The sequence below is a fragment of the Saimiri boliviensis genome, chromosome 11 (assembly GCF_048565385.1).
Source record: "Saimiri boliviensis isolate mSaiBol1 chromosome 11, mSaiBol1.pri, whole genome shotgun sequence".
NCBI lineage: Eukaryota > Metazoa > Chordata > Mammalia > Primates > Cebidae > Saimiri > Saimiri boliviensis.
The window spans coordinates 24,422,295-24,442,171 of NC_133459.1; the positions used below are offsets into that span (position 1 = coordinate 24,422,295).

The window sequence follows — 19,877 nt, forward strand, 5'->3', positions numbered from 1 at the left end:
AAGGTCTGGGAACCAGGAAGGGATGCAGGGGTAGAGGTTGGCACTGAGACTTATTGGGCCAGGCCAGGGAGAGCAAGGCAGCGACACGGCCCCGAAACCCCCAGACGCACGCGCCACCCGCGCCTCCCCAGCGAGGGCCCCCCTGGCCATGTTCTTCAGTGGGCATACTTTTGGGGCCCGTCCTGAGCTCGGTCACTGATGTCGACGGCCGCCTGGGGGCGCTCGAGCCGCTGGCCGAGCGAGTGACGTCATTTGTCGGAGGCGGTTCGGCCAAGCCTCCCTCGCCCCCCGGCGTCGCCTGACGTCGCTGCGCGACCCGGAAGCGCCCACACGTGTACTCCGTGCTCTGTGCCTGGTCCTTTTGCCGGACTGCTGCTGGCCATGGGTCGCTCCCGCCGGACAGGCGCGCACCGAGCGCACTCCCTAGCCCGGCAGATGAAAGCGAAGCGGCGGCGGCCGGACCTGGATGAGATTCATCGCGAGCTGCTGCAGCAGGGACCCGCACGGCCCCAGCCCGACCCAGACGCCGAGCCGGACCCCGACCTGCCAGGGGGCGGCCTGCACCGCTGTCTGGCCTGCGCGTGAGTACCGGCCGAGCCCGGCCTAGGGCGGAGGAGGGTCCGAGGTACCCGCCGGGAAATGTGAAGTTCGAGCCCCGGGCAGCGCGGAGTCTTCTCTCTTGGGACCCGTCGTTCCTCCCGCCTCACGTTCTTCAGACTCAGATCCTGGTGTCAGGGACAAGCTAGGGCTAGGGAGATAGGTGTGCTTGATAGACATCACCTCCTCACTCTCCTTCTCACTTCCCTCCCTACAGGAGGTACTTCATCGATTCCGCCAACCTGAAGACCCACTTCCGATCCAAAGACCACAAGAAAAGGTATGAAGGAATGAGGAGAGGATTGATGGATGGGTGCTCGGCAGATAGGGCTCGCACCTGGTCAGCTCCCAACTCCTATTCTTCTTTCTGCCAGGCTGAAGCAGCTGAGCGTCGAACCCTACAGTCAGGAAGAGGCGGAGAGGGCAGCGGGTATGGGATCCTATGTGTCCCCGAGGCGTCTGGCAGTGCCCACAGAAGTGTCCACCGAGGTCCCTGAGATGGACACTTCTATCTGACATGGCCTGAGGATGCAGGGCAAAGGAGTTGCTCATGGACAGTGACGCAAGGACTAGGCTGGGAGGGCGTGTGCCAGCCCCTTTTGGCCCTGGGTTTGTGAAGCGGATGGCCTCTTCTGGGTGCCCTGCCCCCAATAAAGGAACTGGACAAAGAGAGCTTGCCTCCAATTCTCTAACTTCCAGGCCACCGTCCCAAACTCCTGCCCTGGAATGGTTTCTTTACTACTTTCTGTGCACCAGGCCTAGGGTGTCTACCGTCCAGTTGGTCTATCTTTGGAGCCTGCATCCCTGCCTTCCCTCTGAGGTCCTAGCATCTGAACAGGAACACCCAGATGGAGCCCTGATACAATGTGGGGTGGCAGGAGTGGGATCAGATTACTCTGTCCTGCTTCCGACACAGAATGATCCCCAGAAAAGAAGCAGGCTTCTGAGATTGCAGCCCCCTCTCGAGTCACCTACCTCCATCGTCCAGGTGAGAGTCTCTCTTCCTTGTTATGGGTTCCGTGGCAGCTGCTGCTGCCCCACCATCTTCCAAACCGCATAGCAGGAGCCACCCAGCCCGAGGACAGCTAAGACCGTAGCCACAACCCCAGCCAGCGGACTCCGGGGCTCTGCCTTCAGCTCACCAGCTATCTGCATCTGGAGGCGCACAGCCTGACGGATCAGTTGAGACTTCCAGGAAGGCGGGTAGTGGGAAGGGGATGAGTAGGTGCAGCTGGGGGAAGGAGACATGGACGCCAGTGCTGCCCCAGGGAGATTCCACCCCAATCCCTTTCGCTTCACTGCCCATCTGGGCCTCTGCTGCTCAGGCGGCAGGGAACGTGACAGCTTGGCTGTTGGGGGTGTCAACCCAGCTATGGTAGGGGGAAGAAGGGGTCAGTCATGCCAAAAGCCATTGATCAGGGGTACTTACCTGTAGCACCCGGAAGTAACCAGGGGTCAGGCGTCGAAATCGCATGGTGATCGGCACTGGTCTCCCTGGCGGCCTGTAGGGTGAGAGCAGATGTGAAGACCAGCCGTCTCCATGATATCAAGAAGTGGAAACTAGGGTAGAGGGGTCTCCGACCTTCTATATGTGCAAGACCCAAGCCCTCAGAGGATGCTCACCCGCGCCTTCTGCCCAGGTCTGCCGGGGGGGCGGGGCAACTGGACCTTTAAATCTGGTCCCTTCCCCCACTGCCTACCATCCTGCCAGCCTTAGGAGCAGCTGTCAAAAGAGATCAGCATCAGGCCTGAGCAGCACCTCCCCCACTCACTGAGGAGGCTGGTCCGGGTAGGCAGGAGAGGCCTTGGCTGACAGTGCTCAGAAGTCCCAGGCCTGGACCAGGTACTGGGCAGGCCTCCCACAGCCCTGGTCCGGGCACCATCCCTGCTGCAGATAGTGCTGATTGGTGGTATCCAATCAGCATTATCGAAGGAGGGGGAGGGTGCCTTTATTAGCTCCTCACCATAGTATGCCTTTTCCACTTGATTTCTGTGAGATCAACCACATCTACCTCGAGGGAGGGCACATTTAACCCATTTCTTCAAGACAGTTTCTGCAGGGACTTCCCTACCCTCAGCTTGGGAACAATAATAAAAGCATATCTGCATATACCAATTCAGAAAGTTGTCCATGACACGTTAAAAATAGTAGTCATTGCTCTAAGCACTTTACTTGTGTTATTTAATTTGGTATTGATTATCCCTTAAATGAAAAAGTATGGCAGGGCAGCACTTTGGAAGGCTGAGGCAGGCAGATTGCCTGAGCCCAGGAGTTTGAGACCAGCCTGGGCAACATGTGAAATCTCATCTCTACCAAAAAAAAAAAAAAAAAAAACCAACGAAACAGAAACAAAAATTAGCCAGGCATGGTGGTGCATGCCTGTATTCCCAGCTACTTGGGAGGCTGAGGTGGGAGGATTGCTTGAGCCCAGGAGACAGAGGCTGCAATGAGCTGAGGTCTTGCCATTGTACTCCAGCCTGGGCGACAGAGCCAGACCCTGTCTCAAAAAAAAAAAAAAAAAAAAAAGAAAAGAAAAAAGAAAAAGTACAATTTGCAGAATAGTATGTAGACTATCTGCAGATGCAGAAAATAAAAGAATATCCCAAATTTAGCGAAGACGACCATTGGGGAGCATGATAGAGACACACTGGGGAAAGGGCATGTCCTCCTTTCATTTAATCTATCACCTTTGAAATGTATACAGCAAATACGTAGAACTTCATATTAATAAAGCCTTTAAAATAGGCCAGGCATAGTGGCTCACATCTGTTATCTCAACACTTTGGGAGGCTGAGGCAGTCGGATCACTGGAGGTCAGGAGTTCAAGACCAGCCTGGCCAACATGGCAAAACTGTCTCTACTAAAAATACAAAAATTAGCCAGGTGTGGTGGCCCACACTTGTAATCCTAGCTACTCGGGAGACTAAAGCATGAGAATCACGTAAACCTGGGAGGCAAAGGTTGCAGTAAGCCAAGACTGTACCACTACACTCTAGCCTGGGCAGCAGAGCAAGACTCTGTCAAGAAACAAAACGCTTTCAAATGGAAGCTGCCAGCCAGGCAGGTGGGTGGATCACTTGAGGTCAGGAGTTCAAAACCAGCCTAGCCAACATGGTGAAACCCCGTCTCTACTAACAATACAAAATTAGCCAGGTGTGGTGGTACACACCTGTAATCCCAGCTACTCAGGAGGCTGAGACAGGAAAATCACTTGAACCTGGGAGGTAGAGGTTGCAGTGAGTTGGGATTGCATCATTGCATTCCAGCCTGAGCAACAAGAGCAAAACTCCATCTCGAAAAAATAAATAAAAATAAATAAAATAGAAGCTGTCATTTATTGTGTCCCTAACTGCCTAGCCCTGGCAGGTGCTGGGAGCACAGAGTAAAGGCGCCGTGGTTCAGGGAGGAAAGGGGCTGGTTCTCACCTCTGGTGCCAGCTCAGAAAAGGTATTTGATGAAATCAAGATCTGTCTACCGGACACTGTGATAAAGGCTCTCTTAGAATTTATTGGACTTCCCCGGAGTGCCACAGGGAGGCTGCTATATGCAGAGGCAAAAATATTAGAAGAAGATGCAGCTCAGAGTGTTCAGGGGACACAGGCTCGAAGCAAAGGACAAAGCTGGAGATGGGAAGGGCATTTTGCAAATTTGAAGCCAACTGGCTCACAAAATGAAAGAGGCTGTTAACACCAAGTGTGAAGGGATGGCATCACCAGATCTGGCCAAGTTCAGAGAAGCTGGAGCTCTTAATTTGCATGTGAAATTATTAAATGATGACAACACACAGACACTGCATGGGCCAACCATGGGTGAAATTCAGACTTTGGGTCTCTGGGTTAAAGGTAAGGTTGTGACAGGCTTTGAAGGCTGGGATGCTGCAGAAATTCTGAAGTGGGTGACACAGTCAGCTCCTCCCCACAGAATTAAAGCAGTAATAACTCATATCGACGCCATGATACAGATTTCAAAGTACTTAACATCATCACAGCTCTAAGGTCTAGGTATCTCCTTATGGAGAGGAAGAAACAGATTCAGAGAGGTGTAGAAGTTGGGCCAAGTCACCTAGCAATTGAGCAAAACTGATTTTACCTGATTATAAAGCCCTGGGAGTCCCCTGACCTGAGATGACAATGATGAAAATTTAGTATGTGTCAGACATTTTTCTAAGATGAAAGCTCTTACTCTGGGGTTCAGAATTCAGGGGATCTGCCGGGTGCGGTGGCTCACGCCTGTAATTCCCGCACTTTGGGAGGCTGAGGCAGGTGGATCACCTGAGGTCGAGAGTTTGAGACCAGCCTGACCAACATGGTGAAACCCCGTCTCTACTACAAATACAAAAATTAGCTGGGCGTAGTGGTGGGCACCTGTAATCCCAGCTACTTGGGAGGCTGAGGCAGGAGAATCAGTTGAACCTGGGAGGCAGAGGTTGCAGTGAGTCAAGATCGTGCCATTGCATTCCAGCCTGAGTGACAGAGTGAAAATCCGTCTCAAAAAACAAAACAAAACAAAACAGAATTCAGGGGATCCATAAACTTGGATGGGAAAAAAAATTACATTTTATTTTCACTAACCTCTAACCAAAATTTATGATTTCCTTCTACATGGATTGAAGTAGTAGCAGCATTTTTGGCTTAGTCACCAATAGAAATCACAGCTATTTTCATATCAAATTGCAAATATCTCAAAATATTTATGCTCGTAATGATTTCTGAATCACAGTTGTTAAACCACCACTAAATTGTATGTGAGCACCTTCTGTTTCAGATGTTCCTGTGATGTAGCCGCCATTAACTGGGCACCTCTGGGCCTAGCAGTGGTTCAGTGACCAAAGGGTGAATCTGCCTGTTTTCAATAGGGCTTCTCCACTCTTCTGCATTCCCTGTCTTTAGTTGTTTGCTGATCAATATGTAAGAGAAGGTGAGTCAAAAATCACCCCACAGTTGGTTGACAACACACTGTGGTCATTAAAAAAGGAAAATTTAACTTTTGGCCAGTCTTGTTAATGTTAATAAACACATATTATAATATCATAAATTTGTGGTTTTCTTTTTTTGAGGTCGGGGGCGTCCTGCTCTGTTGCCCAGGGTGGCTTTGAAGCCCTAGGCTCAAATGATACTCCCCACCTCAACCTCTGGAGTAGCTGGGACATCAGTTGAGTGCTAGTGCTCCCCACCTCCAAATTTTTTTTTTTTTTGAGATGGAGTTTCGCTCGTTACCCAGACTGGAGTGAAATAGCACAATCTCGGCTCACCGCAACCTCCTCCTCCTGGGTTCAGGCAATTCTCCTGCCTCAGCCTCCTGAGTAGCTGGGATTACAGGCACGCGCCACCATGCCCAGCTAATTTTTTGTATTTTTAGTAGAGACGGGGTTTCACTATGTTGACCAGGATGGTCTCGATCTCTTGACCTCGTGATCCACCCGCCTCGGCCTCCCAAAGTGCTGGGATTACAGGCGTGAGCCACCACGCCCGGCCCCCAAATTTGTTTTTAAATATAATTTTGATAATTGTTCTCATTACAATCCTAAGCATTTTGTTTTGTGCCTTTATTTATTTATGATACAGAATTTTGCTCTGTTTCCCAGACTGGAATGCAGTGGCACAATCTTGGCTCACTACAACCTCCACCTCCCAGGTTCAAGTGATTTTCCTGCCTCAGCCTCCCAAGTAGCTGGGATTACAGGCGCATGCCACGACATCTAGCAAAGTTTGTATTTTTAGTAGAGACAGGATTTCATCATGTTGGCCAGGCTGGTCTTGAACCCCTGACCTCAAGTGATCCACCTGCTTCAGCCTCCCAAAGTGCTGAGATTACAGGCATGAGCCACAACGCCTGGCCTGTTTTATGCTTTTATAAGCAGCTATTCTGAGAAAGCATTCACGGGCCTCACCAGATGCCAGAGTCCATAATGCAAAATAAAAGGGAGGCCAAACAGCCCGGTTCTAAAAGTTTTCAAGCTATCACTCAAATACTGTGCATAGCTGCCCTTTGAAGTAGGGTCTGTTTTATCTGTTTTACAGACCTAGAAACTGAGGCACAGGAAGTGAGGGTCAGCCCCAGTTCACACAGCTAACAAGAGCTAGCCTAGGCACCCAGGGACCTGGCCCGTCACCTCTGTGCTTTGCTACTGAGCTTACCTCTTGTGGCTTTTTCTTGAGGAGCCCAAGGGTCTGGGCCCCACCCCAAGATCTGAGGCCAGTGGCACTAACCCCTAGCCGGAGTGAGATGACAGAGCCCTAGGATGCCTGAAGGGCGGGGAAGGAGGCAGATGGGCGTGGGCCAATGGCTGTTGCAGCGCCTCACCTGGCCGTCTCTGTGGGCCCAGGTATGCAGTAAGCTCCGCCCGGGACCCAGCCCAGCCCAGCCCCTCCCCAGGCCTGGGCTCTGGGAGCGGAAATTCCGGCGCCAGCAAGGCAGAACAGGAGCTGATTCGAGCCGGCGGACCCCACCGGAGCTGGGCCATGGAACCCGTAGAGACCTGGACCCCCGGAAAGGTGGCAGCTTGGCTGAGAGGTGGGTGGGGCTGGGTGGAGTTGGGCTCGAAGGGGACTAAGTGTAGTGTCCATTCAGAAGAGGGAGGAGGAGAGGAAAAGAAAAAAGAGCCTTTGGACTAAGTGCGGAAGCTCACACCTGTAATCACAGCACTTTGGGAGGCCCAGGTGGGTGGGTCTTCTGAGGTCAGGAGTTCAAAACTAGCCTGGTCAACATGGTGAAACCCTGTCTCTACTAAAAATACAAAAATTTTTAGTAGAGCTTGGCGTGGTGGCAGGTGGGCGTAATCCCAGCTACTCAGGAGGCTGAGGCAGGAAAATCGCTTGAACCCGGGAGGTGGGGGTTGCAGTGAGCCAAGATCACACCACTGCACTCCAGCCTAGGTGACAGAGTGAGACTTTGTCTCAAATGAAAAAAAAAACAAAAAAAACAAGGCCGGGCGCGGTGGCTCACACCTGTAATCCCAGCACTTTGGGAGGCCGAGGCGGGTGGATCATGAGGGCAAGAGATCGAGACCATCCTGGTCAACATGGTGAAACCCCATCTGTACTAAAAATACAAAAAAAAAAAGTAGCTGGGCATGGTGGCGCATGCCTGTAATCCGAGCTACTCAGGAGACTGAGGCAGGAGAATTGCCTGAACCCAGGAGGCGGAGGTTGTGGTGAGCCGAGATCACACCATTGCACTCCAGCCTGGGTAACAAAAGCAAAACTCCGTCTCAAAAAAAAAAAAAAAAAAAACCTGTGGATTCTATCAGTCTGTCAGTCAGCAAGTATTTACAGAGTGCCTACCATATTCAGGTACTGTGCTGGGCAGAGAGACAGACAAGATGACCCCAGGGGGCCCAGTGACCCAGAAGGGAATCCCTCATCACTGCAGCAGCCCAGGAGGCCTTCAGGGTGGTGATGGGGAGGCGGTGTCATGAAAACAGGAGGAAGGCCTGGCAGGCCCACACCCACTGTATCTCCTTCATCTTCCCTGGCCCCAGGGCCCAGTGGGCTGTTGTTAAATCCATTTCATAGAGTCAGAAACTGACACACAGGGCCAGGAAGTGATTTGCTCTGTCTCTGGTGTCGTTTGTCCCCTCTCCATACCCTGAGCTCCTAGTGACAGAAGCAGAAGCCCTGGGCCAGACTGAAGAGGTTGACACAGCCCCACCCTGGGGCTCCTATCCAAGGGGCAAGGTGCTGTCCAGGCTCAGCGAGCCCAGACAGATGGGAAACAACACACCCCACTGACAGACTCAGAGAAGGGAGGGCCTCTTGATGTGGTGCAGCTGGGGACAGGCAGTCAGGACACCCCTCCCAGAGCAGGGAGCTGGAGCCCACTGGAGGCAGGCTCAGGAGGACGAGCCCGGGTAAGGGCAGGGATTCAGAGCTGGGGTCAGACTCCCAGGCTGGATTCCAGGTTCACATCCACCGCTTGCCAGATCTGTGACCATAGATCTGTTTTTCCGTCCATCAAACGGGAAAGGCAACTCTGATCTCATGAAGTAAAAAATGAGACAATCATGGCAAGGCTCATTTGTAGCTCAATAGCTAGGTCTATTGGGAGGGTGGCAGCCCAATACAGTCACCGTGCAGGAAGGAAGTATCTCAGGGGCCCATAGCCAAGGAGTGACAAGTTCATGAACTCCCAGTCCAGTACTCTTAAGGTGACACAGGGAACACACACACCCGCCCCAGGGAAGGAGTCTGGCTCAGGAGGGGAAGAATTCCTTCGAAGAGTGAGCAAGCTACTTAACATCTGCTCTGTGTCAGTTTTCCCATCTGTAAACAGGATAATGATAGTCTTTACCTCCTAGAAATGTAAGAATCGAATGTGTTAATGTGTGTAAAGCTCTTATAGCTTTGCTTAGCACATAGTAAGTCCTCAGTAGACACTTTTCTTTCTTTTTTTTTTTTTTTTTTTGAGGAGGAGTTTCGCTCTTGTTACCCAGGCTGGAGTGCAATGGCACGATCTCGGCTCACCGCAACCTCCGCCTCCTGGGTTCAGGCAATTCTCCTGCCTCAGCCTCCTGAGTAGCTGGGACTACAGGCACACACCACCATGCCCAGCTAATTTTTTGTATTTTTAGTAGAGACGGGGTTTCACCATGTTGACCAGGATGGTCTCGATCTCTTGACCTTGTGATCCACCCGCCTCGGCCTCCCAAAGTGCTGGGATTACAGGCTTGAGCCACCGCGCCCGGCACTTTTCTTATTTTTGAGTGTCTACCTTGTCCAGGCACAGGCCAGGGGATCCCCCAAATGCTGGGAGCAGTGGGAACAAGAGAGCCCCGCCAAACCCAGCCTGGGAAGTTATGGAAGGCTTCCTTGAGGAAGTTAGATGAAAAAGGAAGTGAAGGAGCTAGAAGAGCAGGAGAAATAGCACTAGTAAGGACCCTGGGGTAAAAGGGTGTTCCAGGAGCTGCAAGGAGTTAGTTCTGTGCATCTGAAGTGTTGAGTTTGAGGGGCTCTTCAGGAGATGATGCTGGAAAGGGAGGTGGCACCCTGATCATACAGGGCCTGTAGGTCATGGTAAAGTCTGGCGGTAATAATATGATGGCTGTTATTGACTGTCTCCCATGAACCAGACAATGGCCAGGGGCTTGACATGTGTCATATCATTTAATAAACACATGATTAGGTAGGTACTTTTATTATCCCCATGTTACAGGTGAGGAAACTGAGGCACAGAGCAATGCTATTTCTTGCTCAAGTGTTTGTACTCAGGTCTCAGTGACTCCATAGCCTCTTGTTCTTATCCCCTGTATATCATTAGTTCTCAAACTTAAGGGAGCATCAGAATCACCTGCAGGATTCATTAAACTACAAACTGTGGGCTGGGCATGGTGGCGCACACCTGTAATTCCAGCACTTTTGAGAGACTGAGGCAGTCAGATTGCTTGAACCCAGGAGTTCGAGAGTAGCCTGACCAACATGGTGAAACCCTATCTCTGCAAAAAATACAAAAATTAGCTGGGTGTGGTGGTGTGTGCCTGCAGTCTCAGCTACTTGGGAGGCTGAGGTGGAAGGATGGATTGAGCCTGGGAGGTCAAGGCTACAGTGAGCTGTGATTACATCTCAAGCCCCTGTCTCAAAAAGAAAACAAAAACAAAAACAAAAATACAAACTGCTGGGCCCCAACCTCAGAGTTTCTGATTCAGCAGGTGTGGGGTTAGGCCTGAGAATTTGCATTTCTAACAAGTTCTCCAGTGAGGCTGCTGCTGCTGGCCTGGGTACCACCTTTTGAGAGCCCATGCCCTATACACTCCTGCTCCTCAACTCAGTGGCCTCATCTGTGAAATGGGCAGAGCAGCCTGGGTGTCAGGATTGTCATTAGGGTTAGACTTGAGGGAAAAGGGCTTTTCAGGAGTGAAGAACCAGCCCAAAATGTCCTGATGCCTCGGCTTTCCCTGAGCTGACCCCTGCTCTCCCTCCAGGTCTTGACGACTCCCTGCAGGACTATCCCTTTGAGGACTGGCAGCTGCCTGGCAAGAACCTGCTCCAGCTCTGCCCCCGTAGCCTCAAGGCTCTGGCTGTGCGGTCTCTGGGACACCAGGAGCTCATCCTAGGCGGGGTGGAACAGCTCCAGGCCCTGGCAAGTGAATGCTGGTTGTACTGGCTGCATCTTCCACCAACCTGGGGAGTGCTGATGGGGGGCTGGCTGCTGCCAGGGGAGGTGACTTGCCTTCTCTCTGGCACAGAGCTCCAGGCTACAGACAGAGAACCTGCAGAGCCTGACAGAGGGGCTGCTGGGGACAACCCATAACTTCCAGAGTGTAGTCCAAGGCCGCCTGGCGGACTGTGCCGAGACCCCTGTTGATGTCCTCTGCGCGGCTGTGGAGCTCGTGCATGAAGCCAATGCCCTCCTCTTCTGGCTCCACAGGTACCCAGGTTTGGGTGACGATAGAGGGACTCTTGTCATCCATGGCCTCCTCCAGGGTGCGGGAGAGAAAAATGGAGCTTGGCCCTTGTTCAGATATGGTGAGCCGGGCGCGGTGGCTCATGCCTGTAATCCCAGCACTTTGGGAGGCCAAAGTGGGTGGATCACTTGATCAGGAGTTTGAGACCAGCCTGGCCAACATGGTGAAACCCCATCTCTACCAAAAATATAACAAATTAGCCAGGTGTGGTGGTGCATACCTGTAATCCTAGCTACTCGGGAAGCTGAGGCAGGAGAATTGCTCGAACCTTGGAGGCAGAGATTGCAGTGAACAGATTGTGCCACTGCACTCCAGCCTGGGTGACAAAGTGAGACTCTATCTCAAAAAAAAAAAAAAAAAAAAAGTATACATATATATATTTTATATATATATATTTATATATTTATATAAATATAAATAAATATATATATGTATATGGTGGAGCAGGGCAAAGGGATTAGTCCACCTATGCAGAGCCACTGGGATGCGTGGGTTCCCACCCCACCCTCCAGCTTGTAATAATCAGTCTCATCAACAACCACTGAATGGAGCCTCCCCCACCCTGTCCACTGGCTGCTGCTTGTCCTATAGACCCCACCTCAAATGTAACCTCTTCGGGAAAGCTTATCCTGTTGTACGCTCTCAGAGCTATACTATTAATAATAATAACATTAGACACTCATTATCCAATGTTTCATGATGCTCATCACAGCTGAAGTTAAACTGATATTGATGTATGATGTCTTTAATGTCTGTTTCCCCAGCGCCTATAACGGGGCTTGGCACGTGGTAGGCACAGGACGAATAAGTCGTGTGCTAAGCTCTTTAGGTGTCTCAATCAACTCCTTTACTCTAAAACAAAACCCATCAGAGCAGGTATCATCCCCAAGTCTCAGGTGAGTAATTGGCTCTGAGTGGTTAAGCATAGTCCCTTAACCACTGTGCCATCCTTCCCCTGCCAGCTACCTCTTCTCCCACTTAAATGACCTCTCAGCCTGCCGCGAGATCCGGGACTTGCTGGAGGAGCTGAGCCAGGTCTTGCATGAGGTAGGAAAACCAAGGGCCGGGCTTGGCCCGTGCCCTGGAGACCAAGCTGGGCTAGAGCTTTTTATAACCTGTGAATCAGCCCAGGATCGGGTATGAGCATTGGGTTGTGCGAGACAGGAAGAGAGGAGGCCCCGCTACTGGGTATGGGGCAATGGGGCCTGGGGTCTCCTAGCTGGCAGGGGGCTTTCGACACTCAGGATAGGGTGGGAGGGGAGGGCATGTGTGGTGACTTCTGGGGGCCTGGTATCAGGGACATGTGTCCTTGGGGTTGAAATGCTAAGGCCCTGTGTTTCTGGACAGGGGGCCAGGGTACGGAAGGCAGGAAGGGACTGCAGGGAATGCCACCCTGCCCACAGGAGAAGGCAGTCCCCTTGTAGCCCTTGCTCAGGGGAGGTCCCTGCTCTCTCATTCTCCTTCCAGAATGGTCCAGTGGCCGAGAAGGAAGGCACAGTCCTGAGGATCGTGAGTCTGTGGGGTGGGAAGGGAGTGGGGGTGGGGGCGATTGGGCTCAGACGAGACAGCCCGCTGCCCTCCCCCAGTGCAGCCACGTAGCCGGGATCTGCCACAACATCCTGGTCTGCTGCCCCAAGGAGCTGCTAGAGCAGAGGGCCGTGCTCGAGCAGGTGCAGCTGGACAGTCCGTTGGTGAGCCCTGCCTCTCACCCCTCACTTCTGACCCCTTGGCAGCCTTGTCTGGGCCCTGAAGTATAGTCCAGGATACTGCAGAACCTTGTGCAGCCATGGCTAGAAAGCCTTTTTCGTACAGATGCTAAAATGGAGGCCCAAAGGACTTGGCCAGGGTCTCCCGTTACTCTGCACCTCCCCAGTCCTGAGGGGCCACATGGGTGTGGCCTTAGGTAGCATGATCCAGCCTTGGGATGGAGACGGGGCAGGGGCTCCAAGGCACTTAGGAGAAAGGGAGAGGACATGGCCTTTCCCAATTTAGCCTTTGACCAGTTGGGAAGACCAGAGCCCGATCCCTGCCCTTCCCTGCTAGTCCCTTCCAGAACATTGCTGAGAAGCTGGTACCTCCGAAACCAGTGTCCCCAGCTTCCCTCTGGCTCTTAGCAGAGGAGAAGGCAGAGGCCCAGGAGAGTAGCAGGTCCAAAGTCACACAGCAAGTCTGGGCAGGGCCAGCTTGGGGTCAGCTCTTGCCACAGTTCCACCCACCACAGAGTCCTGGTGTTTGGTGAGGGTCCTGCCTGCCAGCCCTCTTGCACCACAACCCCCAGTGACTGCAGCCTCTGCCTCTACAGGGTCTGGAAATTCGCACCACCAGCAATTGCCAGCACTTTGTGTCCCAAGTGGACACCCAGGTGAGAGCCCCACACCCTTCTCAGCCACCCACCCCGAGGCCCCTCACCTACCAGCCAAGCCAGCCTCAGGCCCCATTGCCCATATCAGGTTCCCACCGACTCCCGACTTCAGATCCAGCCTGGAGACGAGGTTGTCCAGATCAACGAACAGGTGGTGGTGCGTGAGGAGAGGGACGTGGTCGGAGGTGAAGGGGGCACCAAGCGGAACCCAAGGCTGGTGGGTGGGGGAGGCAACCAAGGCTCTGTCCCGGGGAGGCCAGGGTTGTTAGAGCTGCCTTCCAGGAGATGAGCCAGCTTAGGCTGATGAGAGCATCCTCTGCAGAGCCCAGGTGATGGGGCCGGATGCTCCCAGGAGGCTGCATGAGGGAGGCAGAAGTGGGAGGCTGAGAGGGAGCCCCCAGCATGAGGGTGGGAGTTGGTGGTTGCTTCACAGCCTCCTGCCCAGCTTGATGCCAGCCAGTGTCTCTGTCCCCAGGTGGGATGGCCCCATGAGAACATGGTGAGGGAGCTGCTTCGGGAGCCAGCTGGACTCAGCTTAGTGCTGAGGAAGATCCCGATGCCGGAGACTCCCCAACAGGTACCTGTCCCACCACCCCACACCTGCCTTCAGACCCCTCACAGGTACCTTTCCCCACTGCTCCCCAGCTGCCTTCAGACCCTCCCACAGGCACCTGCCCTGCCACCCCATACCTGCCTTCAGACCCCCTCACAGTTACCTGCCCCCGCCACCCCCCACCTGCCTTCAGACCCCCTCACAGGCATCTTCCCCCGCCACCCCCCAGCTGCCTTTAGACCTCCCCACAGGTACTTCCCCCCGCTGTTCCCCATCACCTCCTTTCAGACCCCTGTCCCCATCACTCTGTTCCTGGTTGTTCCCCAGAAACCCCCACAGGTCCTGGACTCCCCGAGCCGGAGGAGCCCATTGCTGTCTCCACCCCCACTATCTCCCAGGTAACAGACTCTGCCCAGGTGTCTTGGTCGGGGGACCATGGGCTCCTCTCATTTCCCTTGCCCTCCCCAGGGCCCCATCTGAAGACGTCTTTGCCTTTGACCTGTCTTCAAACCCCAGCCCCAGACCCAGCCCTGCCTGGACAGGTAGTCTCAAAGCCCCATGGATACCCTGGACATGGCATCTGGGCACCCAGTTCTGACCCCAAGCCTGGGCTCGTGGACTTTTCTCTCTCTCCTCCCTCCTTGACAGACTCTGCCTCCCTTGACCCTGAGCCCCTGCCCATCCCCCCAGAACTCCCAGCCCTATTCCCAGCAGGAGTAGCAGAAACTCCAGGACTCCCTGAATCTCCTAACAAGGTAGGCTCAGGGGCTCAGCAAGGAGGTGGGTGGGTCTGGACCTAGATCCTTCTCTCACCCTTCTGATGTCGTTTCAGAGTCCTGTTGCTGGTTGGAAGAAATCAAAAGGTATGAGGTACACTGGACGGGGTGGGGGTCCCCCTGTCTGAGGAGCTGTTAGAAATCTTTACATGCTGGGCGAGATCACCGCCTATGCTTCCCACACAACCTCTCCTGGAAACACTCTGTTTCTGGGGTCAGAAAGAGCTGTGCTCCCTGTCTGGGCCTCTCACTAGCTCTGTGACTTTGAGCAAACAGGTTAGCTTCTAGTCTTCAGTTTGCTCATCTGCTAAATAGGAAAGGTCATCCCCCCTCAGGGATAACACATGTAGCGTTCTGAGCAGATCGTAGGTTCAGACATCTCACGAGGGGATGTTCATGGAGGGCCAGGGAGCAGGTTTGGTGGGGGCACCTTGCCAGCCCCTCACTGCCCAGCTTGTGCTGTGCTGCTACAGGCCTGGCGACCCAGCTGAGCCGCCGGCGTGTGTCATGCCGTGAGCTGGGCCGGCCGGACTGTGATGGCTGGCTCCTGTTGCGAAAGGCACCTGGTGGCTTCATGGGCCCACGCTGGCGCCGCTGCTGGTTTGTGCTCAAGGGACACACGCTCTACTGGTACCGCCAGCCCCAGGTAAGACCCCATACACACAAACGGGTAAGCAAGTGAGTCACCTCCAGGCCTCGATTCCCATCTCTATTCTATCATTCACTCTTACTCCTGGTCCCAAGCTCTGATGTTCCCATCTGTAAAATGGGGCTCTCTTCAGAGAGAAATGAGTTACTACATGCATAAAAGCAGTTTGGAAAAGGTATCACAGGACATACAGAGAAAAAGTCTTTTTTTTTTTTTTTTTTTTTGAGGCAGAGTCTTGCTTTGTCACCCAGCTGGAGTGCAGTGGCACCATCTTGGCTCACTGCAACCTCTGCATCCCAGGTTCAAGTGATTCTCCTGCCTTAACTGCCCCCAAGCCTTGCAAGTAGCTGGGATTAAAGGTACCTGCCTCCACTCCTAGCTAATTTCTGTATTTTTAGTAGAGTCATAGTTTCATTGTGTTGGCCAGTTGGTCTTGATCTCCTGACCTCAGGAAAATCTTTTTTTCTTAAGAGATAGGGTCGTGCTATGTTGCCCAGGCTTGTCTCAGACTCCTGGGCTCAAGCATTCTTCTTACTTCAGCCCCACAAAGTGCTGGGATTACAGGCGTGAGCCCCCATGCCTGGCCAAAAAATCACTTTTATTCTGCCCACTTCTCCTTCTCCTTCCGATATTGTGTCCATCCCAGTGATGGACCATTGATTCACCCTTTTATTCATTCAGCATTCAGGTGCCTACTGTACACCCAGCTCTAGGCTGGGCACTATGAGCACTTAGAAGAGCTGGGTAGTTTCTGCTTCTCCAGAACTCAGATGCCAGTAGGGGAGAGGGATGAACACACACTCAAGGACAGGGTAGGGACCGTGCACTAAGATAAAGGGAAAACCCAAGGGACAGGTGGGAGCACAGCAGAGGTGTCCAGTCCATCCTGAGGAGTCCAGATGCTCCTCAACAATGCAGTACCTGGGGTTAGTCGCATGGGAAGGGGAAAGAAGACCAGGAAGGGAAAGCTCAGGGGTGTGAAGCAGTTCGGTTTGTGCCTACTGAAGGAAAAAATGCATGAGCAGGCTCTTCTGGTTTTGTTTTTTGATCTTTATTTTTGAGATAAGAGTCCTGCTCTGTCACCCCGGTTAAAGGGCAGTGGCATGATCTCAGCTGACTGCAGCCTCGGCCTCCCAGGTTCAAGTGATCCTCCTGCCTCAGCCTCCTGAGTAGCTGGGACTACAGGCATATGCCACCATGCCTGGCTGTTTGTAATTCTTTGTAGAGATGGGCTTGTTTCCCAGGCTGGCCTCAAACTCCTAGGCTGGGATTACAGGCGTGAGACACCATGCCCAGCCTTCAGGCCCCTCTTTTTTTGGCTATTTCTCTGATATTTTTGGCTCCCCTTTCCTGGCTCAGAGGCATCCTTTGGCCACACCTCCTGCTCCCACCCTAGATTCCAGCCCTGAGCTCCAGAAACAGAGAAACTTGTTAGCAAGCCCAGGAGATGCCTTCCCCCCTCCACAACCCTCAGGAGCCCGAGGGGTAACTAGGAGCTGACTGGGCCTTGAGGTTATTGGGGTTCCAACCTGACCCTGATGCTGTGATCCCCCCAGGATGAGAAGGCTGAGGGCCTCATCAATGTCTCCAACTATAGCCTGGAAAGTGGACATGATCAGAAGAAGAAATAGTTAAGTCTTGGGGTATGATGGGCTGGGGGAACGGAGACAGAAAGGGAGAGGAAGGGTGATGGGGTAGCAGCGGGAGGTATGGCAGGTGGCTGGGGCGCCCAGAATCCAGCCTTTCTGAGCTCTGGGTGGGCACGCCCGGGCTGAGTAAGGCTCCTCCACGCCCTGGCAGTGTGTTTCAGCTCACCCATGATGTGTACAAACCCTTCATCTTCGCTGCTGATACCCTGACGGATCTGAGCATGTGAGTATCACCTCCCTAAGCCCCTCCTCTCATATAACGCCCAGCTTGGGAGCCTGGGCTCAGGAGCCTGGAGATGCAAATCCCAGCTCTCTGAGAATGGTTGATCAAGGTACTCAGTTTCTCTCTCTCTCTCTCGCTCTCTCTCTCTCTCTCTCTCTCTCTTCCTCTCTCTCTCTCTCTCTCTCTCTCTCTCTCTCTCTTTCTTTTGAGATAGAGTCTCGCTGTGTCGCCCAGGCTGGAGTACAGTGGTGTGATCTCGGCTCACTGCAACCTCCGCCTTCTAGGTTCAAGTGATTCTCTTGCCTCAGCCTCTCAAGTAGCTGGGACTACAGGCACCGGCCACCATGCCTGGCTAATTGTTTATTTTTAGTAGAGACAGGGTTTCACTATGTTGGCCAGGCTGGTCTTGAACTCCTGACCTTGTGATCTGCCTCCCAAAGTGCTGGAGTTACAGGCATGAGCCACCGTGCCCACTGTCTCTTTTTTTAATTAAAAAGTTCTGGGAGAGATGGAATTTACTATGTTACCCATGCTGGTCTCAAACACCTGGCCTCAAGCAATCCTCCTACCTCAGCTGCCCAAAGTGCTGGAGTAACAGATGCTAGCCACCACACATAGCCAGTACTCGCTTCTCTTCCCTGTTTCGTCGTCTATAAAATGGGTACATAAGCATTCATTCCTCTCAGAGTTGCTCCAAGGATCGTTAGATGATGATGTGGGTAAAAAGCCCCCAGCATACAGGAGGGCCCCAGTGGATGGAAGCCCCCTGAGACCTGCTTGCTCTCCCTAGGTGGGTGCGTCATCTCATTACCTGCATCTCCAAGTACCAGTCTCCCAGCCGGGCCCCACCACCCCGAGAGGAAGGTGGGTGTCTCATGGGGTTGAGTGGGAGGAACCCTCACCTGAGCCTCTGTTTTTCCTGGGATGGGGGCTGGAAACTCAAATGCCCTAGACCACTCTCTGGCCTCCCAAAAGCCTGTGGGTTCCCTAACTGCTCCTCCTCACCCCAGACTGCTACAGTGAGACGGAAGCAGAAGACCCAGACGATGAGCCTGGGTCCCGCTCAGCCTCGGTAAGTAGGGGGCCGCCTGGGGTGGGAGATGGGGGTAAATAGCAGGGTGTGGCGCTCAGATGGAGACCCTCTGTGCTTTCCACTCTGCCTGCAGCCCAGCCCTGCTCAAGCTGGGAGTCCCCTCTGTGGAGACACGTCACCTGCAGCCACCCCCACACAGCACAGCCCACGGACCTCCTTTGGCTCTCTGACAGGTGCTGGACTGGAGTTGGGAGCTGGGCTGGGGGCTGAGGGAGCACATCCTCATCCTGCTTCTCCCTCCCACAGACAGCAGTGAAGAGGCACTGGAAGGAATAGTACGGGGACTGAGGCAGGGTGGCGTGTCCCCCCTGGGCCAGCCATACCTGACCCTGGATCAGTGTCGGAGCTCTTTCATGCGGCGCAACCGAGACCCCCAGCTCAATGAGCGAGTGCACCGTGTGCGGGTGCTACAGAGCACACTCAAGGTTAGGTAGGGGTTCTGGGCATGGCAAGGGACTAGGCTCCGGGCTTCAGGCTTTGGTTTGCAGCCCTCACCTCCACCCTGGGCACCAGACTCCAGACTCGGATCTGGACTCTGGGCTTAGCAGCTAACAATGGGCTCAGCTGTGGACTGGGCCAGGTTGTAGGTTCCAAGTGGGGATTTGGGTCTCACCTAGGCTCCTCGCACCATGCTGGCCAGGTGCTAGCTTCCAGGCACTAGACTGCAGAGTGATGTTGGGGCTCGAGCTCTGCCTACTTCTGGGGGTGATCTTGGTCCCTCAGCCCCTCCTCTCCACATAGGCAAAGCTGCAGGAGCTGCAGGTCCTGGAGGAAGTGCTGGGTGACCCTGAGCTGACTGGGGAGAAGTTCCGCCGGTGGAAGGAGCAGAACCAGGAGCTGTACTCAGAGGGCCTGGGGGCTTGGGGAGTGGCGCAGGCTGAAGGCAGCTCCTACGTCTTGACCTCTGACTCCAGAGAACAGTCCTTCCAGTCCCTGCCCTCTGACTCTGAAGATTCAGCACTCCCATCTCTGCCCCCTGACCCCAGAGAACAACCTCCAACCTCCTGACCTCTGACCCTGGCCAGCACCCTAGCTCCTGACCTTTGACCTGATGGCCACTTCAACCCTAGCCTCTGACGTGTCCAGAACAGAGCATCCTTGGATTCTGTTCAGGGTGGGAAGTAGTACTGCTAGTCATGGTCCCACCCTGAGCTGACCCCTCTGCCTAGGCCCCATCATTCCCGCTCCTGTCCCCCCTGGAACTGGGTAAAGTGAAGTGAGCTTTGTGCCACCCTCTCCTCCCCTGCCGAAGAAGAAACTCTTCCACCTCATCCTCCCATCTCTGGGGGCACAGCCCTGCCCCCCTAGTTCCTTGGCAATTCTCCCCAAACCGGGTCTGCACAGGTGTTCTTTATTTTACATGAGGGACACTTTTCAACCAAATAAAGTCAATTTTTCTAAAAATGAGCCTATATGTATGTTTGCTTTCATATTAGAATTGGAAATCTGCCCCCCGGAGGGGACTGGAGTGAGTGCTCTTGGCCAGAGGATAGGTGGCTGACCCTTCGTGCAGCCTGTTGGCCTGGGCTGCCCCTGAGCTCCAAACCTGTCAGGGTGGTGGGTGGACTACCCAGG

The 19,877-nt window shown here is 53.6% G+C and overlaps 3 protein-coding genes across 4 annotated transcripts; 2 read left to right on the forward strand and 1 right to left on the reverse strand.

The window, feature by feature from the left end:
- The first annotated feature begins 197 nt into the window (after positions 1-197).
- Positions 198-1,267, forward strand: ZNF593 (zinc finger protein 593). The gene is made up of 3 exons (XM_003934822.4): positions 198-581; positions 815-877; positions 972-1,267. Exons 1-3 carry the CDS (start codon positions 382-384, stop codon positions 1,111-1,113), a joined length of 405 nt encoding a protein of 134 aa, XP_003934871.1. The 5' UTR covers positions 198-381; the 3' UTR covers positions 1,114-1,267.
- CNKSR1 (connector enhancer of kinase suppressor of Ras 1) lies at positions 1,148-19,706 on the forward strand. Of its 2 annotated transcripts, XM_010345400.3 has the most exons (22): positions 1,148-1,585; positions 6,924-7,092; positions 10,515-10,672; positions 10,779-10,960; positions 11,960-12,044; positions 12,465-12,506; positions 12,584-12,688; positions 13,300-13,359; positions 13,448-13,516; positions 13,835-13,936; positions 14,240-14,310; positions 14,381-14,454; positions 14,561-14,667; positions 14,745-14,775; positions 15,162-15,334; positions 16,894-16,967; positions 17,138-17,209; positions 18,000-18,073; positions 18,220-18,281; positions 18,376-18,475; positions 18,549-18,727; positions 19,044-19,706. In XM_010345400.3, the coding sequence occupies exons 1-22, from the start codon at positions 1,148-1,150 to the stop codon at positions 19,308-19,310; spliced, it is 2,694 nt and encodes an 897-aa protein (XP_010343702.3). In that variant the 3' UTR covers positions 19,311-19,706. The 2 variants fall into 2 exon arrangements, with proteins under 2 accessions (XP_010343702.3, XP_010343705.3); XM_010345403.3 differs by lacking the exon at positions 1,148-1,585 and having other exon boundaries at positions 6,976-7,111.
- Positions 1,606-2,071, reverse strand: ZNF593OS (ZNF593 opposite strand). Its single transcript, XM_074381463.1, has 2 exons — positions 2,027-2,071; positions 1,606-1,914 (listed from the first exon to the last, which is right to left on the reverse strand). The coding sequence occupies exons 1-2, from the start codon at positions 2,069-2,071 to the stop codon at positions 1,606-1,608; spliced, it is 354 nt and encodes a 117-aa protein (XP_074237564.1).
- Positions 19,707-19,877: the final 171 nt, after the last annotated feature.

Coding starts and splice junctions, on each gene's coding strand:
- ZNF593OS (XM_074381463.1), bottom strand. CDS start 2,071: ATGCGATTTCGACGCCTGACCCCTGGTTACTTCCGGGTGCTACAG. Junction 1,915..2,026: donor GTTACTTCCGGGTGCTACAG/GTAAGTACCCCT, acceptor CCGCCTGAGCAG/CAGAGGCCCAGATGGGCAGT.
- CNKSR1 (XM_010345400.3), top strand. CDS start 1,148: ATGGACAGTGACGCAAGGACTAGGCTGGGAGGGCGTGTGCCAGCCCCT. Junction 12,689..13,299: donor TGCAGCTGGACAGTCCGTTG/GTGAGCCCTGCC, acceptor CTGCCTCTACAG/GGTCTGGAAATTCGCACCAC. Junction 18,728..19,043: donor TGCTACAGAGCACACTCAAG/GTTAGGTAGGGG, acceptor CTCTCCACATAG/GCAAAGCTGCAGGAGCTGCA.
- ZNF593 (XM_003934822.4), top strand. CDS start 382: ATGGGTCGCTCCCGCCGGACAGGCGCGCACCGAGCGCACTCCCTAGCC. Junction 582..814: donor CACCGCTGTCTGGCCTGCGC/GTGAGTACCGGC, acceptor CCCTCCCTACAG/GAGGTACTTCATCGATTCCG. Junction 878..971: donor TCCAAAGACCACAAGAAAAG/GTATGAAGGAAT, acceptor TCTTTCTGCCAG/GCTGAAGCAGCTGAGCGTCG.